The following is a 26,944-nucleotide window of genomic DNA, read 5'->3' on the forward strand; positions in this document are numbered from 1 at the left end:
CTCACCAAGAAACGGCGTCATCTTACACCAATACGAATGGTCTAATCATGCCCCATAACAAGCAGTGTGCTAGTGCCACATAGGATTCAATGGGAGTAGTGGTCTAAGAAAGTACACACTAAATGCCGAAAAGTTGCATTTTTATAAAATTTTCATCCAAACTAAACCTGAACAAAAGTAAAATCAAACGATGCATATAGTAACCACAAATCTCCATAGAGAACACATTTGTTTTTTGTTGGGAAAAAAAAAATTTTGAATTATAAAGACCCGAGATATAAATTGATACAAAATACTTCGACCAGCGTCTGAATGATCTAACGTTCCATTGAACACCAATGATCTAGACCCTTTTGAATGCAAAACATTACAACCAAACACCAATTAAACAAACCAAAATAAACTATTACAAAGAAACAAATTGAGCAAAATAGGCCAAATGAACGAACCAACATGTTATACACATCATTTGAGATCCCCAACCATCTAACATCATCAAAGCCGAAATCAACCCGCAACAAAGACAACAAAATAAGCGATGAATGCCCATCGCAAACCAAATCTAAAACACCGAACTAGGAATCACCCAATCATATTCAAAAAAGGAACTTCGTCACAGACTGTACACTGAACATCAAGTACTAGGTCACCGGTTTCCCAACCGAAAAAACAACCACTGCCACCCAAATATTGTGGATACCAAAAGCATCTTTGAAAACCCGAAGCCACAACCATTTGAAGAGTGGAGTATAAGACCGAGATGCGAGAAGGAAAATAGATCTAGTCAGAGGCAACGGCACCAGGGCAAACACCGTCGTTGAGAAATCCGGACAGGGAAAGAAGGAACCGAGAAGAGGAGAAAGTCGAGAGTTGAGAACAATGAAGGGTCAAGAAACAACCTGTCACCATCAAACCCGACTAAACACTGGTGAGTTAAACCAAAGAAGCGAACACTGGTGACCAAAAGTCACCTGTTGAGCTTCGACAACAAGCACACTGACGAGTAACCGTACACTCCCAAACAAGTGTAACAAACAATCACAAACCTATAACTCGCGGAGAACGGAGAATAAGAGAAAGCTAAGCCATTATCGAAAGAAGAGCGCCAGAAAAGACGTCGAAAAAATGAGATGACAGAACAAGAGAGAAATCCATAAAAAAGAGAAGAGCGCACGATAACACCCTACGACGACCACCACTTCCCTCTGAATACTCAAGAAAAGTATCTGTGAGCTCGTAAAAGTAACCGGAGACCTTCACCAACCCTCTCCACATTGTCAAAAACCGGAAGAAAATGGGAAGGGAAGGAGAAGAAAAACAAGCGAATAGTCGAACCACCAGCAGAAGCCGATGGCCAGAACAGTAGACGACAATGAGCGGTAAAAGTGAAGATTGAAATTGAGAGAGAAACGTTTTAGATAGATGAGGCAGTGTGTGTGGGTGGGTGGGTGGGTGGGTGCGTACGAGTCTTGGTTGTTTTTGATATGGTAAGAACCCAACTATTTCCAAAGCAGATAACATAGAATCAAAGATTCAATGATGCAGTTTAATGTAAAAGGTTCACCAAAACCCGAAGGGTATAACCTGAATTACTTGTCCCATGAAATACATGTGTGTTTTTTCATGGGACTAAAGATAGCCAATAAATACTAGGGCCAAACAAAAAACTCTTTCATCTTTATATACATCAGGTAGGCCTTTTCACATCATAAACATCAATTACGTCAATTGAGTTCAGATTCTTCACTTAAAAGAGACGATCACTACTTTAATTATCCGATGATAGCTCTACGCCCTTGGTTGACTAGTGCTCAGATCTCTCCCATAATCAGAAGTCGAACTCCCCAGTTGCCTGAGACAGTATACGATAATCAAAAAATTAGAAAAGAATAATGAAGATTACTTAAATATGTGCCAAATAGGCAGTATTAGGTACTGGTAGGCTAACAAAAAGAGCAACAACTATGGAACATCTTGAGATGATTAGTGTGCCAAATATAATTACATGAATTTTTTTTTAACAACGATATCGACATTGAATGCTCTCATTTGTCACCCACACACGCGTTAGGAGAAAACCCAATTCACGACGATGTTGGCGGTACCATCGAAGGTTGGGAAACAACGTATTTTTTTGATATTACCTTAACAACCTATTCATAAGTAAACAAGCTGAAACTGCGACCTCCTGTCCCATAAAGATCGAACATTAATGAAAACAGGAGGCTCTATGGAACTGTTTAGTTTGAACTATTTATTGGATCTCACTTGTATGCTTTCCAAGATTGACTAAATAAGAGAATGTTACCAAACCAAACCCAAGGTTGGATAAGTCGCAAGACATAGATGAGTCGAGTCAGTCAAGGGCACAAAATCTTGGTATAAAAATATTAAAAATTTGACCTAAGTTTGACCAACCTGACTTTGACCGACCCAGACCGACTTTGAATAACATTGACCCCACTTATTAGACGTTTTTGGGCGACACGAGACGGGCTAGTCACCAAAACCAACTAGTTGGCTGAGACGCTCACCATTTACAACTTGATGAAACCAACAGGCAATAGCCCCTAAAAGTAAATTGGTGATGAGAAGTAAATTTAGAATTTGAACAAATGCATCGAGGCAGAATTTCACTTTTGAGGCAGATTTTTATTTGTAGAAAAAATGCTAATGTTAAATAACATAACAAACCTTGTTGAACAGAACATCTTTGTTGTTTATATGCATAATGCCATCCTTGAGAGTGCACCTCCACCTGCTCTTTGCACGAGTCACCTGCCAACGAGTTATATTGTTCATGACATATAAATAAATAATGATAAAAGTAAAATGTTGAGCCATCACAAGATAGCCCAGTGGTTGGGGATATGAGTTCCTTGCTAGAAGTCTCATGTTCGAATCCCGTCTAGGACGAATATTTTGTAGTGCCCAAGGAAGGAGTGGAAACAGCTCAGCTGCTTACATCACAGTATGGGGTCTGATTACTCGCCTTCCTACCTTTTACCTTTGTTACCTTTTTAGAAGTAAAATGTTGGTAAAGATAACATAAATATTAATGCAAATTGCATGAAATGGTCCGCCAAAAGTAAAAAAAAAAAAAAAAAAGAGTGGCACACAGACTTCATAATCATAGAACATGGGTAACATACCTTGTCGAACTGAGCCAAAACCAAATGATGAGTATTTAGCTCCTCGCCTTGGTCCACATCATCAAGATCATCATCGTCATCATTTTCATTCAAAGGCTCTTCATCATCATCATCTAAAAGATCATTTTGATTAACCATAGCAGGAGTTGGTGCTTGTAGCTCTGCACAGATTGCAACAACATGAAACAATGATTTTAGACCAAGATGAACACAGAAACATGCAGACAAATTTGGTTCGACGAGTTTACCTTGTGGAGCTGGGGTGTTTGCTACATTATAGTCTTCATTTACAACTCCTTGATAGTTGTATATCTTTAATTACAGGATATGAATTAGTTAGTAATTGAACACATATCGCTTCACGAGAATAATAATTTGATGAAACAACATATTACAATACCAGTCCCCTTAAATGTATTGAATGTAGTGTCATGATTGTTATAGGTATTGTGTAATTGTGCAAGTGTTGTATGTGTGGCAAAAAGGGCGAGGTTAGCAAGTGATTCAAATACAGTTAAGTTTCGTCACACTTCTTTTTTACTTCAAGTGCATTTGAGAACACCTTCAGGCAATTTTTGACCCGCCATTTGACATGTTCCCTTTTCAGCAAAGTTAAATTTTTTTGCCTGTTTGACCCACTGAAATAAAGAATTTAACAGACATTGACTCAAGTCAAGGTAAGGGGTCGAAACTACCACCTCTATGTAAGAGGCATGCTTAAACTAGTCAACCCCTGGAATAACTTAATAATGGTATGGATGTGACGGGTCATATTTAAACTAGTCAAACATGTCTAGTTGGGTTGACGTAATCACTTTATCCAGCTAACTTAATATTTTTAATAAATTGATAGTGTTAAATATATCACAGAATTTATATTATATCAATCAATGCTAATCTAAATTTTTGGAAGACATGTTTAACACATTATACATACACTCTAGACAACATTCAACATATCTGACCCATTTGACCTGCATGATATTTGGTAGAAACAAGAGAGAAATGCTTACATTTGGTGTAGAAAGTGATTCATCATAGGGATCAGGAATAGGTCCATCCAGTTGAGGAATCCTAGAAGACAGCGCAAGTCCATGACCATGTTGAGGATTGCTGCTTTGACCAACCTAATAAACAAAATATATACCCAATAATTTATCATATGATGCCAAAAATTAAAAAGATAGCCTACAGATTATGCGATAAAAATGCATAAAAGCACATCATTCATGAATCATGTTCCAATAAATATGTCTTTATTCTGTCCTCATATGAAGCATGTATGCAATGTTGAACGCATTAACTCAATATGTCCAAGCATTAAAAACCTAATTTGATGCTTATTAATATCATGGATTCATTTGAATGCTTAATACATACGAAAAACAAGACGTTACTAATTCAAATTAGGATTTTACTTTGCCAAATGACAATAGGTAATGTTTTCTCCAATAATAATTCTAAGCATTGTCATAATTAATAACACCAAAGGTAGGACATCAATCTTTAACTCAGGCTCGTGTGTAGGTGTTAACTGAACAAAAGTTTCATGATGATAAGTAAGATTTGTGCAAGTTCACTGGGATAAATATTGTATATAGTATCCTCAATATATACTACAATAATGGATAATACACCATATATGTCATGATGTCAGCATGTAGAAATTAAAGTTGGATTGGACACCATGAAATATTGAAATATCACCTCAAATGTATCAGCTATCACATCTGCAGCTCCATCTTGCTGAGGAATAAATCCACCTGGACGATATTGAGGAGGAAACTCATCCCGCTTACGCTTTCCAGATAAAAGAAAGAAATCCTAAAATAATTACGATCAATAACAAGCACTTTTATGAAATACAATATTAAAAAATAACAAAAAAATTCCAAACAGATCATTTGTGTAAGTTGTAGACACAACAACCAACTGTAATATTCACTTGAGGATTGCCAAAATCAATTTGATATTTTGAAGATTACTCTCGAGATACAAATGTTCCCATTGTTACGCACATAGAAAGAGCATTAATGATGCAAGTGTGCAATACAAATTGCTGACTCAGTATATGTACAAGTGTAGTAATTATTATTCAGAACTATGGCTGTAATTAATATAGAGTGCAAAGTTCACTACTTGCTGGTTCATTGTTTCTAGTATTGTAGTATACCTCCAAATAGTTTTCTTTTATTTTATGCCCTTCACTTTCGCATATAAGCAATTATTAATAAATGATGAAAACAAATGTTCTTTTCTTTCTTAAATAGGCTATTCAAGAAAAAACAATCCTTAAAAAGATAAAAGAACTAATATTGTGTTGAGCATCTAAAAATGACCGGAATATAGTACATCTGATATGTATTACACCAGGATCTATTCCAGTTGGGCTTCTAACATGAATACGAAGATCGAAAGTTGTCAGCATGGGGAGTATAAGGGTGTTTCTCTCACATCGTTAGGAAAAGGATAGCACATTTATTGACAGTTTGACAACTTGAATGATGACACACACATTCTAGTAAACTGTTGACCTTTTGCTTTCTTGTGATACCAATGTATCTATGCAAATTATGTTGTTTCCATTTTACCCCAACCCCACCATTTACCACATAAGACAGAAAAGTAGTTGAGAGTATAAATTCATGTAATAAGGGTCTAGAAAAAAATTACACCGACACAAGAGCTATAAAAAGTAAACCAGGAGATTCTATAAAAAGTAAATCAGGAGATAATAAATGACAACAAATCCACTATGGTAACCTGGGTTGTTGGTTGACTTGCTGCTACTCTTTCAGGATCTTCACGGCCTTCCACGTAGGCTGCAACAATATCCAGTTTAGAAAATAGCACATTTAAATCATGCATGTATATAATATCAGCACTGAAAGAGATTTTACCGATATTCACATCGAGATTAGGCCTTTGGTTCAACCATGGAGATGGTGGTTGCTGTCAATAAGATGAGAGTTCATAGAGTCAGAATTTTCAATCAGAAAACAAATTACATCCAATAAACCTCTTCTATAAATTAAATAGTATAAGTATATAGTATATTATACATAGTAGATATTGTAGTTATATGAAACCCCAACGAACATCCAAATGCAAAAAAAATAAATATCAGATAAATAGAATAAGATAGCCAACAACATATTTAACATAACAGGTGAAAAAAATAAATAAGCACTTGCCATGAATGTGCTAGGCCGCCCAACTTTGTCTGCAGCTCCATTCTCGTTTACAGAGGAATAATCACTTGGCGTAATGGGAGTACCTCCAGTAGCTATGTTGTATGAATTGTCCATTGTCCCCGGTAAAGGTGTAGGAGCAGTCCCCGGTAGTGGTGTTTGGCCAGGCAAAGGCGTTTGCATTGGAGTCTGCAATGGTGTCCACAAACAACCGTCAGCTTAGTAAAACAACTAAACCAGCAACAAAAGTACAAACAATGATTAAAATAAAGACATCCCAAAATTTCATCCTATATAGTAGACATACACTATAAAAAACAACCATATCTTAAATAAATGACCATTTTGTCCTCTTAAACCTCGACAATCGACAACCTTTATTCTTTTTTGCATAATAAATGCGAATTGAGCTCATAAATCCATTATGTATTGCTATTACTATACGCTATACATCCAATTATAGTATAATACAGCATAGGCATCAATAAACACCACTACAAATACATACAACTTCTCATATGCATTCAATTTCAACAGCAGATAACTTACAGGAGGGAATAGCATATCAGCAGTAGGAGTCTCATACTCATCTGCCCCTTCGTAGGGCACATTGAGATCATGAACCGTGTTTGAACCAGCCCCAGGCACCATCGAGTTTACCCCAGCAGATCTATCAATAGGACCAACTATCGCCCCAGCTTGCATCATCTTCAACTCCCATAACTACACAAAACGCATAAAATTCACAACAACAGATCCAAACAGCCTCATATCACCTCAATTAGATCACATCACACGAGCAATAAGAAAACCCTAATTACTAGATCTAAGCTACCGAAATGAACAGAAATCGAACGAAAATTGTAATTAAAACACTCACTCCTTGAAGTTCGCTGAGAACGCCTTCACCTGGACCACCATTGTTGATAAATTCGTCACGAACTTTGTTGATGACGTCTTCAATTACTTGGATATAAACACCGCTGGTGGAGGTGGAACCGGCCATTACGATGATCGGTAAAACTTTAGGAGTGAAATAGAAACCCTAATTTAGGAATTGAGAAGGTGAATTGATGGAAGATTTTAATTAGGGCTTGGAAGTGTACAACGATTGAGATTGGGGGGATAGCAGAGCAGAAAAAGGAATAAAGACGGGAATATAAATAGGTTTGCATCCGTTTATATGTTTGACGTGGCTTTATATACCATCACTTTGTTACTATAGCTGTTTCCCATTTTCACATCCAAACCGACCCAAGAAATAATTTACGAGACATAATTACATGAATAGTCCATGTAATTTGTACAGATTCACGTGTAGTCCCTGTACTATTTTTCTTACTCAGGCAGTCCTTGTAATTTACAATTTTTGCACGTATATTCTCTAACCCCGCCGTTCGTCAAAATTTCTCGTTAATAGTGTCATGTGAGTTGCACATGATGGTAGAACCTTCATATTATCTGATTAATAATATATCATTAGAACTCAAACCATTGGTTTCACACAAATATTATAATTTTAGGGGTAATTTCATCTTTTAACATTTTAGATATTTGTTGGTTAGGCCAGATACTTTCTGGGGATGGCTCCTTTAGCTTTCATCTTCTTTGTTTCACAAAAAAACTACTCTTCGTTTCCTTCAATTTCTAACCAGCGATTATGTGTCCTCCAAATTCGTACAATCAATTTTCATGAATCGAAATCCCCAATATTTTTCTGGCCAGTTAACGCGTCCTCCTCCATCGATTCCTTCGATCAGCTGTTGTTTCTTCGTTTTTTGTGGTTTACAAAAAGTGTTAGCGTTCGAATCGTTTAATCTAAAATCGATGAGGTAACAACGGTCGCTTCATTACTTCGGTTCTAAACGAATTGATCAATACCAAGATATCGCCAGGGACGAATGGATCTTTATAAACCATGTGCAACAATCTAGTTCCACAAAAACTCGACGTCTTTATTTGGCGTTCCAAGCTTAATAGGTTACTGGTTCTTAGTGAGTTAGACAAACGAGGAGTGGACCTCGATTCAGTGCTTTGTCCAATTTGCAGCAATCACATTGAAAACTCAGAACACATCCTGTTTCAATGCATTTTCGCGGTCGATATTTGGTCTCGTGTATCAAGATGATGGTCCTCTAATCCTTCTTCTATTTCGAATTACAGTGCGTCGTTTTTGGGTACCACTAGCTCGTCAAATATGAACAACTACTTCAAACTTTGGCAAGCAATCGAGTGGATCACTGGCTACCTATTATGGAAAAAAAGAAACGACATAGTCTTTAGAAAGAAAAAAAGGTAACCTATCGGTAACCATTGGTTTTACCTTCTATGATGGAGCCATAGTAGGTCTTTGAAGGTCTCACGACATGGTAAAACCAATCGAGTGTAAAACAAAAGGTAAAACCTCGGGTAACCTACTGGTAACCATGGGTTTGAACCTTTGGTTCGACCCGAGCTAGTGTTCGATAACCATTGGTGTTACCTTCAATCGAGTGCGCAATTAATAGAGGTTTTACCTTCTATGAGGGAGCCAATGTGGTTTCCTCGCTTATCCAAAAAAAAAAAAAAAAAACATTAAATTGGATTACCTTTTTTTAAATATTTTAATTTTAATTTTAATTTTAATATGCGTAGAATCTAAACACTAAAGAGTTCCTTTAATCAAGGAAAAAATTGATGTCTGAGCCCGGGTTCGAACCGGGGACCTCTAGTGTGTGAGACTAGCGTGATAACCGACTACACCACCCAGACAACTTATTAGCGATTTGTTATTTTCAATATATATTAATTCCTAAATTGTTTGATCCCCGTTTAACCCACCGCCGTTACCTGTTGACAGCAGGCCACAATCGTCAAAAAGCTCAAAAACCTCAACCAACCTTTTTTTTCTCTCAGCAATGGCATCGCATCATGCATCTCTCGGTCGCCGAACGGTATTATTATTTATTCAATTAATTTCAAATCTGTTACAATTCATGTTCTATTTCATCAATCAATTACATAATTATTGACTACAACAGCTTGAAGAAATCCGTCAAAAAAGAGCAGCTCAAAAATTAAACAAGACCTCATCTGGCCCTGATCTCACATTACCTCCTAACCCTACCGGTAACCATTTTCTATACACATATCGTATAATCGCGTGTATATATGTATGTATGTATGTATATCATATATAATTGTATTTACTTCTCAATTTTCGCGTGGATCTGTGTCATGATTTAACGTATCAGAGGTTTTTGGAATCAAAAAGTCCGCTAGCGGAAGTGGAATCTCTGAGGTTGCTTAATTCAATTCATCTCGTGTTATCTAATTTAATTAACAATTAGGTTAAATTGTTTAGGATTTGGTTATGATATGAAAATTTTAATTTAAATTGTGTGTGTTGTTTGATGATTTTGTTGCAGAGTGATATTAGTGGATTGGTAACACAAATACAGGAGTTACAGAAAAGGAATGTCGAATTGGATGAAGAGAATAAAAAACTTAGCTCTGAGGTGTGAATATTATCATTGTTGATTTTGGAATATGTGATTAATGGTGTTAACGATTATTATGATATTGTTTGTGATTTAGCTTCGTTCTAATGAAGTGGATAGTGATATGCTTCGGAAGCGTGTGAACGACTTGGTATGTGTCAAATATAGGTAGATGTTAATTTGTGCATGAAAATTTTAATATAGGATTAATGCTGTTATCGTTGCAGGAACAAAACACGGTACCTTCATTACGAAGAGCTCTCAAGGATGTTGCAATGGAAAAAGATGCAGCAGTTGTTGCGAGGGTATGGAGATTTTATTGTTTTTTATTTTGTGCAATGGAGTTTCACCATTTTATATATACTAGAATTAACAGATATATTTTAGTGTAGGAGGATTTTTCAGCACAGGTTCGAGCACTTAAGAAGCGTATGAAGGAAGCAGAAGAAGAGCAATATCGAGTAAATAAGTGACTGTAATATGTATTCTATATTGATTCTTTTGGATTTGATGGATGTTTATTTGTATATAAATTTGTTTAAATAGGCCGAGGAAGATGCAGCTGCACTACGAGCTGAATTAAATTCGCTTCAACAACAAGCAATTAGTGGTGATCTTGGTTCTGTTGCTTCGAGGGGAGGCCCACCTGATCATATGCAAGCTATTGAGAAGGAACTTGCTGAATTAAAGTCCCAACTGGAGGTTAGAATGAGTTTGAATTGAATTAATTGTATGTGTTGTTGCTTAGAAAATTAAAAGAAAACATTTTTGATGAATACTATCCTTTATTTAATCAATAGCAAGAGTCAATGCTGAGGCGGCAAGAGGGAATGTTGAGGCGGCAAGAGCAACAGCAATTAGCGGAGGAACAAATGAAGTTATCTGCCATCATTTCTCAAAAGAATGAATTGGAAGAAAAGCTAGCAGTCTTGTCCAGACAGGCTTCAGGTAACAGAATTTTCAAAAAATTTCAATATCTGGTTAAATGATTAAATTGTATTCAAAGGATTTTAGTTGACTATTTTGTTTTGACTATTTTGTGTGTGATGCAGGAACTTCTGAAAGAGGATCCCAGTTCACAGTGGTAAGAAAAAGTAGAAGGAATCAAATGCACTCTTGAGTGGTCCAGATTTTGTTGTAAAGTAACTTTTAAATGTCAAGTGGCTATATATTAACAGTATTACCACAGTTATATATTTTGATTTTTCCTTAGAACGTGTGTCTGATGCTTGTAGGAAGACAAGGAGAGACTTGAGAAGCAGTCGCATGATATGGCAGTTGTTGTTGAGAGATTGGAGAGCAGCAGACAAAAGCTACTATTGGAGGTTCAACTTTTAAGTTAAAATTTGTATTGTCAACATCCTGTTATGATATTGAGATTTTATATTCATTTGTACAGATTGATTCACAATCTTCCGAGATAGAAAGGCTGTTTGAGGAGAATTCTAGCTTATCGTCAGCTTATCAAGAGGCAACAGGCATGGTAGCACACTGGGAAAATCAGGTAAATTGTACAAATTACTAACTTAACCATTCATCATAAACTTGTTTTCATTTGAAGAAATTTAAATGTAAGTTTTGATCCATTGACTATGGAATGGGTATATCTTGAAAGGATATGGGTCGAAAATAGGAAGTCCCCTAAAGTGTAGTTATAAAGCATTAACTCTCCAGAATCATAATATCAAAAAAGTTTTTATATCAGGACAAATAATGTTATATATCAGGACAAATAATGTTATAGGTCAAAACCCTACCCGACCACACCTGTACAATTTTACATGTTATTCACATTCAAACGGTGAACTGCATTACCTAACATGTCTTGCTCATGATCTATGCAGGTAAAAGATTGTTTAAAACAGAATGAGGATCTGCGCAGCATGTTAGCCAAATTAAGAACAGAACAAGCTAATATATCCGCTGAGAGTCACAGAGGTATAACAGAATCAAACAAAGAAGGGTTGAATGAGAGTTATACTGCTGAAGTTGTATTTCTAAAGGTTAGTCATATGATCTTCTCAAGATGGTCCGATCTTTGTCTATGTGTATGCATTGTTTGTGTGGTTGTGCATTTATCAGTTTTGTTCTTTATGAGTATATGTTGATTAGTAGTATAAGTGCAGTTACAAGCCATCTCTTTCTGAATGAGTGCGTTTGTTTTTTATCTCTAGCAAGTCAAACGGGTAAAATAAAGAAAATTAGCTCAAAAGAAATGGGTCCAAACTTGAAGATACCCTACCGTATTTAAACCTCCATATTCAGCAGATTAATATTTGAATTAATGTTACTGTAATCATATCTGACCCGCCTATTTCCCCCCTCTAATAAGCATATCATAATGTTGGATGCAGGGTGAACTGGCTAAAGAACAGAGCAAGGCTGAGACATTGTCTGCAGAGGTTTTGCAGCTCTCAGCTCAGCTTCAACAATCTATTCAAGCCTATAACAGTCTTACTCGCCTGTATGCTTACTTCCCCTTTTCAACATAATCCTCTTTTAAGTTTAATCTTGTTACTTATTTTTATGTTCATAAATTGATTAAATATGGCAGCTACAAACCTGTGTTACGGAACATTGAAAGTAATTTACTCAGGATGAAGCAAGATGGCTCTTTGGCTGTGCATTAAACTGGAGAAGGAACACATTTCTGGTAAACCAATACAAAAAATGTGACCTGTATAATATTATGTGTGTATCAGTTTGTTCATACTGGTTATATCATAGTTACAACCTAAGTTTGATTAATCTCTTTACTGACTAATCATTGCTGAAAAGATTCTGAAAACCAACATTTATCATTTATAAAAGATTATTTTTATTAGCTAGAAACTATACATGTATAATTCCTTTAGGGTCCTCTGCAAACTCTACAAACAAGAAACCCTTGTTGATTATAAAGATGAGGATCTGAGTATGCTTACAAACATGACCAAGAAGTTGCAGCGCCTTGAAGCCTCCGTGTTCTTAGCATAATTAGCTACCATAACGCTCCAAGAAACCACATTCTCCGACGGCATTTGATTAAACAGATACCATGGTTCTAACACACATCCGAAAGTAGCATACATATAAACTGAAGTAGTCATAATATGAACATTACTCTCGAACCCATGTCGCAGTGTATGGGCATGTATCTCTTCCCCTTTCAGTGACAACGAAACCGAAGTATCACATGCAACACAGGCCTTTAACACAAAAGTGTAAGTAAATATATCTGGTTTGATCCCATCATATGTATTCATACAACTAAAACGAATTAGACACATCTAACCCATGACCAGCAAGCGGTAAAGCCAGTGACGGAGGATTGTAAGGGCGGGGGGTGCCAATGGTCCCCCAAAACGTTTAGTCTTTAGAGCACTCGGTGCCCGAAATTTTTTCCACCGTCCATCGAAAATCGACGGCGAGATTGACCGTCGGTCGACATCGTGACGGCGTCGATCTCACCGTCGATCACCAACCACCCAAAACCGACGGTGACAAAAAAGGAGCCGTTTGAATATTTTTAAAAAATACAGCCGTTGAAACGGCTAGTTTCTTTTTTTTTTCCAGTTTTTTCAGTTTTTTTTTTTTTTTTTTTTTTTTTGTATTTCTTTCTTTTTCTATATATACACACATTCACTACAAATCATCTTCACAAAAATGAATTTCAATTCTTCCGACCCAAATTCACCCAACTACGTTTATGACGAATCAAACCCGATGGGTCACAATTTTAGTATATACAGAAGAATGAGAGGGTGAATATTGAAAAGTTAAAAAGGTGTAGGGGTAAATGTAAAATATGGAGAAGGTTGTGGAGGTGACATGTGAACCAATGATTTGTTTGGCTGTTGTCCATAATTAGTATATATAGTAATAGGCAATATACTCAAAATCATAAATACTCTTTTCATCGTACATGTGAAAATTTAACGGAATGTTTTGACGACTATTACTAACAGGGATTACCGACGATACAAGTAAAAAAGCGCAGGGACCATTCACGTCGAAAAAAGCATAGGACTATAGTAGTATTCTGGTAGAAATTATACTACATGACCATCCGTGTATTTTCTTAGAATGAATATGAATAACTAATAATATTTTAAAGCTTTCAATACAACAACAAAACCCAATACCACATAAGTGGTGTATGGGGAGGAGAGATGTAGACAATCCTTCTTCTATCCGAGAATAAAGACAAGTCATTTCTCCACCCAGAGTGAAACACTCTTAATAGTAGAGAAAGTCATTTCTCTCTTTATTCGACGGATAAAGAGATTGTTTCCGAGAGGACCTCCGGCCTTTAAGTAAGAAAAAGTTTTAAAAAAAATAATAATAAGTGCCATGAAAATGGTAGAATCAAATTTCATGAGTTTTAAATCTTGCCTGAAATTTTATTTAGGCTCTGTTAGTTGAGTCGCCAAACTCAATAGAGCTGCGTAAATCAGTAACTCATATTGTCTTACAATTTACCTATAGAAAGTTATGGAATCAAATATAGAATGATCAATGATCGAGAAGTATCTGTGATAAAAGGAACGATCAAGAATTTTCTAAATAATCCATCTTTAATTTTTACCCATACCTAATCCATTATAAACGAGCAATCATGAAAGTTCCATAAGGTTCTCTGATCTTATATATAAACCCAATCACGTTACACAAATCTCAAACCAAGATAATCAACAAATTAAGCAAATTGATCAACTTAATTCATTAGCACAAAAATTCCTATCAACCAAAAAATGTCGATTGTTCCAAGCTTATTTGGGGGCCGAAGAAACAGCATTTTCGACCCGTTTTCACTTGACGTTTGGGATCCATTCACAGACTTTCAGAATCTTCCATCTGAAACATCTGCATTAGTAAATGCACGTGTTGATTGGAAAGAAACACCAGAAGCTCACGTGTTCAAGGCCGATCTTCCCGGGATTAAAAAAGAAGAGGTTAAAGTTGAAGTTGAAGATGGAAAGGTGTTAAACATAAGCGGTGAGAGAAACATCGAGAAAGAAGACAAGAATGATAAATGGCATCGTGTTGAACGAAGCAGCGGAAAGTTCACAAGGAGGTTTGTGTTGCCAGAAAATGCGAAAATGGATCAGGTCAAAGCGGCTATGGAAAACGGAGTGCTAACCATTACTGTGCCGAAAGACGAAGTTAAGAAACCTGAAGTGAAGTGTATTGATATATCTGGTTGAAAATGTGTATTAACAAGCTTTATCATGTTTATGGGTATGATTTGTGTAAGTGCTTAAAGTGAAATTGTCCTTTGTTTGGTGATGTGTACAAGAAGAATGATGTAACTTTTTGTAATTCTTATTAATGAATAAGATGTTTGCTTGATTTAAGTTTCTCTTCTCTGTTTTGTATGCCAGAAATATATAAATAATAGATTTAGTATAAGGATTACTTGATAAACTCATATGTTTCTTTGATCTCATAATTCATTTGATCTCATAATTCATTAAGAAGAATATATATATTATATATACACACAGAAAGGGGTAATCAAAAGTCTATCTAGACATTTATATTTCTATTAAAATTCTATAATAATGATTTCATTATTAGACTAATTCTTTAGTTAAAAAAAATCAAAAAGAAGCTAATTCTTTAGTTAAAAAAATCAAAAAGAAAAAAAATCTAGATCACTTAGATGATGTCATTAATTTTAAATATTTTATTATTAAAAAATATGTAATTATAGTAACTAATTATTTAATAGCTTAAATAAATTATTACTATGTAATTATTATTATTATTAAAATATAAATACTCAATTTTAAAACAAACTTTATTATTATTATTATTCTTATTATTATTATTATGAGTTCTCGTAAAGAGATTAATTACGTTACATATGTACCCGAACTACATATCTCAATAAAAGGTTGTAATGTAGGTTTTTATGACAAAGAAAACAATAATTGTGATGAAAATTAGAAGGTGGTAAGAAAATGAATGTAGTTCATTTATTCTAACCAAATTAAGTACAACAATATGTTTGTAAAAACGACGACAAGTTTCTTAATCGGAATCTGTGGTTCCACAGGTCATTAAACTAAATGACTTTAACATTCACTTAATACCTAAAATATATCATTAAACTGTTTCGTTTAAACAAACTCGTGATTCCACGGGTCATTTCACTGGTATAACAATATATTGGAAATATGAATAGACTTCTGTTAACATCTGTGTTTAAGCGGGGCATGATTGAACGGTCAAACTGGAGCGAAATTCTTCAAACAGTGCTGATGGTAATCTCTGTGAAAATATCTGCATATTGATTTCGCGAGGGAACATGAAGAACACAAACACTACCTGTGACGACAAGGTCTCGCACAAAATGGATGTCAATTTCAATATGTTTCGTCCGCTGATGTTGGATCGGGTTATACGAAAGATAAACAGCGCTTAAGTTGTCACAATAAACAAGAATAGCGGTAGACAACGGGCAATGGAGCTCACGTAAAAGGTTGCGTAAATAACAAGTTTCAGCAACCGCATTAGCGACGCCACGATACTCGACTTCTGCAATGGATCTGGAAGATGTGTTGTGTCGCTTCGAAGACCACGACAGAAGGTTATTACCAAGAAATACGCAATACCCAGAAGTAGAACGACGAGTGGTTGGACAACCTGCCTAGTCTGCGTCTGAATATGTCACAAGAGAAGAAGCAAAAGCTGCAAATGATTGAAGTTCCATGTCCAAAGTCCTCCGAACATAGCGAATGATCCACTTAAGAGCCGAGAAATGAGGCTCACAGGGATCATGCATAAATAAACAAACCTGCTGAACTACATAAGAAAACAGTTGAGCAATTGTATGAAAAGCTTGGTGAGCATGTGTGGTTGAGAATTTATTATAAAGTGTAACTAGTTTATTATCCACGTTTTTGTGGAATTTAACATGTTATTACTAATATGATAAATTTATATAAGTTAGTTATATATGATGTCTTTAATAGTTGTGATTATTAAGCGTGTAAATTATAAGAATAAACTATAAGATGTTATTTAATGTCTATAGAAATGAGTGGATGACATTTCATGCGGTGGGTAGAAATTCTTTATATTTGCGACACGTTCATCATGATTTTTTCCTTATCCGTCTTGAGTTCGTGTACTTGTCAACGGGCTAATATTTTTGGCCATATTCGTTGAGACGATCCGTCCTAATTCATAAGGACGAATACAATAACATATGAATACATTGCGAGATATTTGACCTCTATATGATACATTTTACAAACATTGCATTCGTATTTAAAAGACAATTTTCATTACATCGAAAGATGACAGGCATGCATACCATTTCATAATATCCAAACTATAAATGACCTAATCTGTCATTTACTTAATAATAATCTTTATTGAACTCGACTTGAATGCAACGTCTTTTGAAATATGCCATGAATGACTCCAAGTAATATCTTTAAAATGAGCAAATGCACAGCGAAAGATTTCTTTAATACCTGAGAATAAACATGCTTTCAAGTGTCAACCAAAAGGTTGGTGAGTTCATTATTTTATCATAAACAATCATTTTCATCATTTTAATAGACCACAAGATTTTCAGATATTTAATTGTACACGTAACCCGAGTACAATATAACACGCGTAACCCGAGAATTAAAAATCATTCATATGGTGAACGCTTGATAACCGAACTAACATGATGCATATAGAATATCCCCATCATTCCGGGACTATCATCGGACATGATAATCAAAGTACTAAAGCATTCGTAACCCGAATGGGACGTGTCGAGGTCCATAGATCTATCTTTAGGATTCGCGCCAATTGGTGGCAATTATCATAAACACCAATTCTTAGGCTACCAAGCTAAAAAGGGGCATATTCGAATTCGATAATCCAACCATCGAATGTAGTTTCGATTACTTGTGTCTATTTCGTAAAACATTTATAAAAGCAGCGCATGTATTCTCAGCCCCAAAAATATAATAAAAGGGAGTAATGAAACTCACAATACTGTATTTCGTAGTTGAAATACATATGATGGCATTGAACAAGTGCAAAGTTGGCCTCGGATTCACGAACTTATATAATATATATATTTATATGTTGGTCAATATCTGTCTAACAATTTATGTCAAGTCGTAGTGTATCACAATCCTAATGCTCGAGACTAATATTCAAAAGTCAACAAAAGTCAACTTGATCCAAAATGACTTCCAAGATCTATACATGATTATTATATATCTTAAATATAGTCGTTTTATATATTTAACAAATTTTATTAAAGTAAATAATACAAATCATTTATTAATAAATAAAAATTTATATTAAAGTTTATATATAATAAAAATATATCTTTATATATCTTAAGTAATAAAATTTATAAAGTTCACTTAATATCATAAAAATATAGTGGTATGTATTATTAATGTAATTATATTACGTGTGGTAAAAATATCTTTGTATCACATATCTATTTGATAAAATAATATTGATAATAATAATAATAAGTAAAAGTTGTATTATTTTGTAATAATAATAATTATTATTATTCTACTAATAATAATAACAATATTTATATTTAATAATAATGTTATTAATTGTGATAAAAGTTAAGTTATGAGTGCTTACGTCTCAATATTGTGATTCAATATTGCAGGTGAAATGTCCCGTTCTTATTGATTAAAAACGTTCCATATTAATTGATTTCGTTGCGAGGTTTTGACCTCTATATGAGACGTTTTTCAAAGACTGCATTCATTTTTAAACAAACCATAACCTTTATTTCATCAATAAAGGTTTAAAATCTTTACGTAGATTATCAAATAATGATAATCTAAAATATCCTGTTTACACACGACCATTACATAATGGTTTACAATACAAATATGTTACAACAAAATAAGTTTCTTGAATGCAGTTTTTACACAATATCATACAAGCATGGACTCCAAATCTTGTCCTTATTTAAGTATGCGACAGCGGAAGCTCTTAATAATCACCTGAGAATAAACATGCTTAAAACGTCAACAAAAATGTTGGTGAGTTATAGGTTTAACCTATATATATCAAATCGTAACAATAGACCACAAGATTTCATATTTCAATACACATCCCATACATAGAGATAAAAATCATTCATATGGTGAACACCTGGTAACCGACAATAACAAGATGCATATATAAGAATATCCCCATCATTCCGGGACACCCTTCGGATATGATATAAATTTCGAAGTACTAAAGCATCCGGTACTTTGGATGGGGTTTGTTAGGCCCAATAGATCTATCTTTAGGATTCGCGTCAATTAGGGTGTCTGTTCCCTAATTCTTAGATTACCAGACTTAATAAAAAGGGGCATATTCGATTTCGATAATTCAACCATAGAATGTAGTTTCACGTACTTGTGTCTATTTTGTAAATCATTTATAAAACCTGCATGTATTCTCATCCCAAAAATATTAGATTTTAAAAGTGGGACTATAACTCACTTTCACAGATTTTTACTTCGTCGGGAAGTAAGACTTGGCCACTGGTTGATTCACGAACCTATAACAATATATACATATATATCAAAGTATGTTAAAAATATATTTACAACACTTTTAATATATTTTGATGTTTTAAGTTTATTAAGTCAGCTGTCCTCGTTAGTAACCTACAACTAGTTGTCCACAGTTAGATGTACAGAAATAAATCGATAAATATTATCTTGAATCAATCCACGACCCAGTGTATACGTATCTCAGTATTGATCACAACTCAAACTATATATATTTTGGAATCAACCTCAACCCTGTATAGCTAACTCCAACATTCACATATAGAGTGTCTATGGTTGTTCCGAAATATATATAGATGTGTCGACATGATAGGTCGAAACATTGTATACGTGTCTATGGTATCTCAAGATTACATAATATATAATACAAGTTGATTAAGTTATGGTTGGAATAGATTTGTTACCAATTTTCACGTAGCTAAAATGAGAAAAATTATCCAATCTTGTTTTACCCATAACTTCTTCATTTTAAATCCGTTTTGAGTGAATCAAATTGCTATGGTTTCATATTGAACTCTATTTTATGAATCTAAACAAAAAAAATATAGGTTTCTAGTCGGAAAAATAAGTTACAAGTCGTTTTTGTAAAGGTAGTCATTTCAGTCGAAAGAACGACGTCTAGATGACCATTTTAGAAAACATACTTCCACTTTGAGTTTAACCATAATTTTTGGATATAGTTTCATGTTCATAATAAAAATCATTTTCTCAGAATAACAACTTTTAAATCAAAGTTTATCATAGTTTTTAATTAACTAACCCAAAACAGCCCGCGGTGTTACTACGACGGCGTAAATCCGGTTTTACGGTGTTTTTCGTGTTTCCAGGTTTTAAATCATTAAGTTAGCATATCATATAGATATAGAACATGTGTTTAGTTGATTTTAAAAGTCAAGTTAGAAGGATTAACTTTTGTTTGCGAACAAGTTTAGAATTAACTAAACTATGTTCTAGTGATTACAAGTTTAAACCTTCGAATAAGATAGCTTTATATGTATGAATCGAATGATGTTATGAACATCATTACTACCTTAAGTTCCTTGGATGAACCTACTGGAAAAGAGAAAAATGGATCTAGCTTCAATGGATCCTTGGATGGCTCAAAGTTCTTGAAGCAAAATCATGACACGAAAACAAGTTCAAGTAAGATCATCACTTGAAATAAGATTGTTATAGTTATAGAAATTGAACCAAAGTTTGAATATGATTATTACCTTGTATTAGAATGATAACCTACTGTAAGAAACAAAGATTTCTTGAGGTTGGATGATCACCTTACAAGATTGGAAGTGAGCTAGCAAACTTGAAAGTATTCTTGATTTTATGAAACTAGAACTTTTGGAATTTATGAAGAACACTTAGAACTTGAAGATAGAACTTGAGAGAGATCAATTAGATGAAGAAAATTGAAGAATGAAAGTGTTTGTAGGTGTTTTTGGTCGTTGGTGTATGGATTAGATATAAAGGATATGTAATTTTGTTTTCATGTAAATAAGTCATGAATGATTACTCATATTTTTGTAATTTTATGAGATATTTCATGCTAGTTGCCAAATGATGGTTCCCACATGTGTTAGGTGACTCACATGGGCTGCTAAGAGCTGATCATTGGAGTGTATATACCAATAGTACATACATCTAAAAGCTGTGTATTGTACGAGTACGAATACGGGTGCATACGAGTAGAATTGTTGATGAAACTGAACGAGGATGTAATTGTAAGCATTTTTGTTAAGTAGAAGTATTTTGATAAGTGTATTGAAGTCTTTCAAAAGTGTATAAATACATATTAAAACACTACATGTATATACATTTTAACTGAGTCGTTAAGTCATCGTTAGTCGTTACATGTAAGTGTTGTTTTGAAACCTTTAGGTTAACGATCTTGTTAAATGTTGTTAACCCAATGTTTATAATATCAAATGAGATTTTAAATTATTATATTATCATGATATTATCATGTATGAATATCTCTTAATATGATATATATACATTAAATGTCTTTACAACGATAATCGTTACATATATGTCTCGTTTCAAAATCATTAAGTTAGTAGTCTTGTTTTTACATATGTAGTTCATTGTTAATATAATTAATGATATGTTTACTTATCATAATATCATGTTAACTATATATATAACCATATATATGTCATCATATAGTTTTTACAAATTTTAACGTTCGTGAATCACCGGTCAACTTGGGTGGTCAATTGTCTATATGAAACCTATTTCAATTAATCAAGTCTTAAAAAGTTTGATTGCTTAACATGTTGGAAACATTTAATCATGTAAATATCAATCTCAATTAATATATATAAACATGGAAAAGTTCGGGTCACTACAGTACCTACCCGTTAAATAAATTTCGTCCCGAAATTTTAAGGTGTTGAAGGTGTTGACGAATCTTCTGGAAATAGATGCGGGTATTTCTTCTTCATCTGATCTTCACGCTCCCAGGTGAACTCGGGTCCTCTACGAGCATTCCATCGAACCTTAACAATTGGTATCTTGTTTTGCTTAAGTCTTTTAACCTCACGATCCATTATTTCGACGGGTTCTTCGATGAATTGAAGTTTTTCGTTGATTTGGATTTCATCTAATGGAATAGTGAGATCTTCTTTAGCAAAACATTTCTTTAAATTCGAGACGTGGAAAGTGTTATGTACAGCCGCGAGTTGTTGAGGTAACTCTAGTCGGTAAGCTACTGGTCCGACACGATCAATAATCTTGAATGGTCCAATATACCTTGGATTTAATTTCCCTCGTTTACCAAATCGAACAACGCCTTTCCAAGGTGCAACTTTAAGCATGACCATCTCTCCAATTTCAAATTCTATATCTTTTCTTTTAATGTCAGCGTAGCTCTTTTGTCGACTTTGGGCGGTTTTCAACCGTTGTTGAATTTGGATGATCTTCTCGGTAGTTTCTTGTATAATCTCCGGACCCGTAATCTGTCTATCCCCCACTTCACTCCAACAAATCGGAGACCTGCACTTTCTACCATAAAGTGCTTCAAACGGCGCCATCTCAATGCTTGAATGGTAGCTGTTGTTGTAGGAAAATTCTGCTAACGGTAGATGTCGATCCCAACTGTTTCCGAAATCAATAACACATGCTCGTAGCATGTCTTCAAGCGTTTGTATCGTCCTTTCACTCTGCCCATCAGTTTGTGGATGATAGGCAGTACTCATGTCTAGACGAGTTCCTAATGCTTGCTGTAATGTCTGCCAGAATCTTGAAATAAATCTGCCATCCCTATCAGAGATAATAGAGATTGGTATTCCATGTCTGGAGACGACTTCCTTCAAATACAGTCGTGCTAACTTCTCCATCTTGTCATCTTCTCTTATTGGTAGGAAGTGTGCTGATTTGGTGAGACGATCAACTATTACCCAAATAGTATCAAAACCACTTGCAGTCCTTGGCAATTTAGTGATGAAATCCATGGTAATGTTTTCCCATTTCCATTCCGGGATTTCGGGTTGTTGAAGTAGACCTGATGGTTTCTGATGCTCAGCTTTGACCTTAGAACACGTCAAACATTCTCCTACGTATTTAGCAACATCGGCTTTCATACCCGGCCACCAAAAATGTTTCTTGAGATCCTTGTACATCTTCCCCGTTCCAGGATGTATTGAGTATCTGGTTTTATGAGCTTCTCTAAGTACCATTTCTCTCATATCTCCAAATTTTGGTACCCAAATCCTTTCAGCCCTATACCGGGTTCCGTCTTCCCGAATATTAAGATGCTTCTCCGATCCTTTAGGTATTTCATCCTTTAAATTTCCCTCTTTTAAAACTCCTTGTTGCGCCTCCTTTATTTGAGTAGTAATGTTATTATGAATCATTATATTCATAGATTTTACTCGAATGGGTTCTCTATCCTTCCTGCTCAAGGCATCGGCTACCACATTTGCCTTCCCCGGGTGGTAACGAATCTCAAAATCGTAATCATTCAATAATTCAATCCACCTACGCTGCCTCATATTCAGTTGTTTCTGATTAAATATGTGTTGAAGACTTTTGTGGTCGGTATATATAATACTTTTGACCCCATATAAGTAGTGCCTCCAAGTCTTTAATGCAAAAACAACCGCGCCTAATTCCAAATCATGCGTCGTATAATTTTGTTCGTGAATCTTCAATTGTCTAGACGCATAAGCAATCACCTTCGTTCGTTGCATTAATACACAACCGAGACCTTGCTTTGATGCGTCACAATAAATCACAAAATCATCATTCCCTTCAGGCAATGACAATATAGGTGCCGTAGTTAGCTTTTTCTTCAATAACTGAAACACTTTCTCTTGTTCATCATTCCATTCAAATTTCTTCCCTTTATGCGTTAATGCAGTCAAGGGTTTTGCTATTCTGGAAAAGTCTTGGATGAACCTTCTGTAGTAACCAGCTAGTCCTAAAAACTGGCGTATGTGTTTCGGAGTTTTCGGGGTTTCCCACTTTTCAACAGTTTCTATCTTTGCCGGATCCACCTTAATACCTTCTTTGTTCACTATGTGACCGAGGAATTGAACTTCTTCCAACCAAAATGCACACTTTGAAAACTTAGCGTACAATTCTTCCTTCCTCAATACTTCTAACACCTTTCTCAAATGTTCACCGTGTTCTTGGTCATTCTTTGAGTAAATAAGTATGTCATCAATGAAAACAATGACAAACTTGTCAAGGTATGGTCCACACACTCGGTTCATAAGGTCCATGAACACAGCTGGTGCATTAGTTAAACCAAACGGCATGACCATAAACTCGTAATGACCGTAACGTGTTCTGAAAGCAGTCTTTGGAATATCATCTTCTTTCACCCGCATTTGATGATACCCGGAACGTAAGTCAATCTTTGAATAAACAGACGAGCCTTGTAGTTGATCAAATAAGTCGTCGATTCTCGGTAGTGGGTAGCGGTTCTTGATGGTAAGTTTGTTCAACTCTCGGTAGTCGATACACAACCTGAATGTACCATCTTTCTTCTTGACAAACAAAACAGGAGCTCCCCACGGTGATGTGCTTGGTCGAATGAAACCACGCTCTAAAAGTTCTTGTAATTGGCTTTGCAGTTCTTTCATCTCGCTGGGTGCGAGTCTGTAAGGAGCACGAGCTATTGGTGCCGCTCCTGGTACAAGATCTATTTGAAATTCAACGGATCGATGTGGGGGTAATCCCGGTAATTCTTTCAGAAATACATCGGGAAATTCTTTTGCAATGGGAACATCATTGATGCTCTTTTCTTCAGTTTGTACTTTCTCGACGTGTGCTAGAACAGCATAGCAACCTTTTCTTATTAGTTTTTGTGCCTTCAAATTACTAATAAGATGTAGCTTCGTGTTGCCCTTTTCTCCGTACACCATTAAGGGTTTTCCTTTTTCTCGTATAATGCGAATTGCATTTTTGTAACAAACGATCTCTGCTTTCACTTCTTTCAACCAGTCCATACCGATTATCACATCAAAACTCCCTAACTCTACTGGTATCAAATCAATCTTAAATGTTTCGCTAACCAGTTTAATTTCTCGATTCCGACATATATTATCTGCTGAAATTAATTTACCATTTGCTAATTCGAGTAAAAATTTACTATCCAAAGGCGTCAATGGACAACTTAATTTAGCACAAAAATCTCTACTCATATAGCTTCTATCCGCACCCGAATCAAATAAAACGTAAGCAGATTTATTGTCAATAAGAAACGTACCCGTAACAAGCTCCGGGTCTTCCTGTGCCTCTACCGCATTAATATTGAAAACTCTTCCACGGCCTTGTCCATTCGTGTTCTCCTGGTTCGGGCAATTTCTAATAATGTGGCCTGGTTTTCCACATTTATAACAAACTACATTGGCATAACTTGCTCCGACACTACTTGCTCCGCCATTACTCGTTCCGACACCATTTGTTCCTTTCGTTCTATTAACCCCTGGTCCGTAGACCTCACACTTCGCCGCGCTATGACCATTTCTTTTACACTTGTTGCAAAATTTGGTGCAGAACCCCGAGTGATTCTTTTCACACCTTTGGCATAGCTGCTTCTGATTGTTGTTGTTGTTGCGGTTATTATTGTTGTTGGGATGATTGTTGTAGTTGCTGTTGTTGTTGTTGTTGTTGTTGTTGTTGTTGGGCCGTTTGTTGTAGTTGCGATTGATGTTGCGATTGTTGGGATAATTGTTGCGATTATTGTTGTAATTGCTGTTGTTGTTGTATTGGTGATTCTTATCACCGTTTTCCTCCCACTTTCTTTTGACTTGCTTCACATTGGCCTCTTCAGCAGTCTGTTCTTTAATTCTTTCTTCAATCTGGTTCACTAGTTTGTGAGCCATTCTACATGCCTGTTGTATGGAGGCGGGCTCATGTGAACTTATATCTTCTTGGATTCTTTCCGGTAATCCTTTCACAAACGCGTCGATCTTCTCTTCCTCATCTTCGAATGCTCCCGGACACAATAGGCACAATTCTGTGAATCGTCTTTCGTACGTGGTAATATCAAATCCTTGGGTTCGTAACCCTCTAAGTTCTGTCTTGAGCTTATTGACCTCGGTTCTGGGACGGTACTTCTCGTTCATCAAGTGCTTGAATGCTGACCACGGTAGTGCGTACGCATCATCTTGTCCCACTTGCTCTAGATAGGTATTCCACCATGTTAACGCAGAACCTGTGAAGGTATGCGTAGCGTACTTCACTTTGTCCTCTTCAGTACACTTACTTATGGCAAACACCGATTCAACCTTCTCGGTCCACCGTTTCAATCCGATCGGTCCTTCGGTTCCATCAAATTCCAAAGGTTTGCAGGCAGTGAATTCTTTGTAGGTGCATCCTACACGATTTCCTGTACTGCTAGATCCAAGGTTATTGTTGGTATGTAGCGCAGCCTGTACTGCGGCTATGTTTGAAGCTAGAAAAGTACGGAATTCCTCTTCATTCATATTCACGGTGTGTCGAGTAGTCGGTGCCATTTCCTTCAAAATAGTTAAATGGAACAAGTTAATCATACAGAATATTAAGAGTAGTTAATAGTATTTCGTAGCATAATATGAACTCATTTATAAAAGCTTTTTCTTCATATTAGCGTTTTATAAGTTTAAATTCGGGTAGTACCTACCCGTTAAGTTCATACTTAGTAGCTAATATACAATTCAACTACTACAATTCTATATGAAAAACTGATTGTAATAATATTTCGCGTTCAAACTTTTATACAATATTTTACAAACTTACAATACCGCTTATTTTACATAAAGCATGAAATATAGCACACAATAACTTTGATACAAGATAGTTGTGAAGACAATTCTAGCTAGTACACAAGTCGTTCGGCAAAGGCAATAAAGACACGTAATTCATACGTCCAGAAACAAGTCATGCATTCTGGTTTTACTAGGACTACTTCCCATCCTTGGTCTTGTGCAACATAACCGTTATGGCCGTTGATAAGACAGCGTGTTGTAACGTCATCAAAGGGACGAGGGTTACGTAATGTCCAACAGTCCCGTAATAATCTAAAAACCTCATTTCTTACCCCAATTACCGACTCCGTCACTTGTGGAAACGTTTTGTTTAATAGTTGTAGCCCGATGTTCTTG

General features: G+C 35.4%; 3 protein-coding genes and 1 non-coding gene across 5 annotated transcripts; 2 read left to right on the plus strand and 2 right to left on the minus strand.

Moving 5' to 3' along the window:
* Positions 1-1,540: 1,540 nt before the first annotated feature.
* LOC139840860 (transcription initiation factor IIA large subunit-like) lies at positions 1,541-7,497 on the minus strand. 2 transcript variants are annotated; one of them, XM_071831103.1, is made up of 11 exons: positions 7,224-7,497; positions 6,893-7,066; positions 6,347-6,532; positions 6,053-6,104; positions 5,916-5,974; positions 4,860-4,976; positions 4,166-4,279; positions 3,401-3,464; positions 3,153-3,313; positions 2,695-2,778; positions 1,541-1,852 (listed from the first exon to the last, which is right to left on the minus strand). In XM_071831103.1, the coding sequence occupies exons 1-11, from the start codon at positions 7,347-7,349 to the stop codon at positions 1,829-1,831; spliced, it is 1,161 nt and encodes a 386-aa protein (XP_071687204.1). In that variant the 5' UTR covers positions 7,350-7,497; the 3' UTR covers positions 1,541-1,828. The 2 variants fall into 2 exon arrangements, with proteins under 2 accessions (XP_071687204.1, XP_071687203.1); XM_071831102.1 differs by having other exon boundaries at positions 5,916-6,104.
* A 1,523-nt stretch (positions 7,498-9,020) lies between these two features.
* On the minus strand, positions 9,021-9,094 carry TRNAV-CAC (transfer RNA valine (anticodon CAC)). Its single transcript has one exon. It is a non-coding gene; the product is annotated as a tRNA-Val (tRNA).
* Positions 9,095-9,147: 53 nt separating this feature from the next.
* Positions 9,148-12,629, plus strand: LOC139843205 (uncharacterized). Its single transcript, XM_071833270.1, has 15 exons — positions 9,148-9,276; positions 9,364-9,451; positions 9,577-9,623; positions 9,751-9,840; positions 9,920-9,973; positions 10,050-10,127; positions 10,215-10,283; positions 10,369-10,524; positions 10,623-10,770; positions 10,875-10,906; positions 11,058-11,147; positions 11,222-11,326; positions 11,667-11,825; positions 12,177-12,286; positions 12,377-12,629. Exons 1-15 carry the CDS (start codon positions 9,241-9,243, stop codon positions 12,450-12,452), a joined length of 1,338 nt encoding a protein of 445 aa, XP_071689371.1. The 5' UTR covers positions 9,148-9,240; the 3' UTR covers positions 12,453-12,629.
* Positions 12,630-14,555: 1,926 nt separating this feature from the next.
* Positions 14,556-15,008, plus strand: LOC139840867 (18.2 kDa class I heat shock protein-like). The gene has a single exon (XM_071831109.1). The coding sequence runs from the start codon at positions 14,556-14,558 to the stop codon at positions 15,006-15,008; it is 453 nt and encodes a 150-aa protein (XP_071687210.1).
* Positions 15,009-26,944: the final 11,936 nt, after the last annotated feature.

The sequence above is a fragment of the Rutidosis leptorrhynchoides genome, chromosome 4 (assembly GCF_046630445.1).
Source record: "Rutidosis leptorrhynchoides isolate AG116_Rl617_1_P2 chromosome 4, CSIRO_AGI_Rlap_v1, whole genome shotgun sequence".
NCBI classification, from domain to species: Eukaryota; Viridiplantae; Streptophyta; class Magnoliopsida; order Asterales; family Asteraceae; genus Rutidosis; species Rutidosis leptorrhynchoides.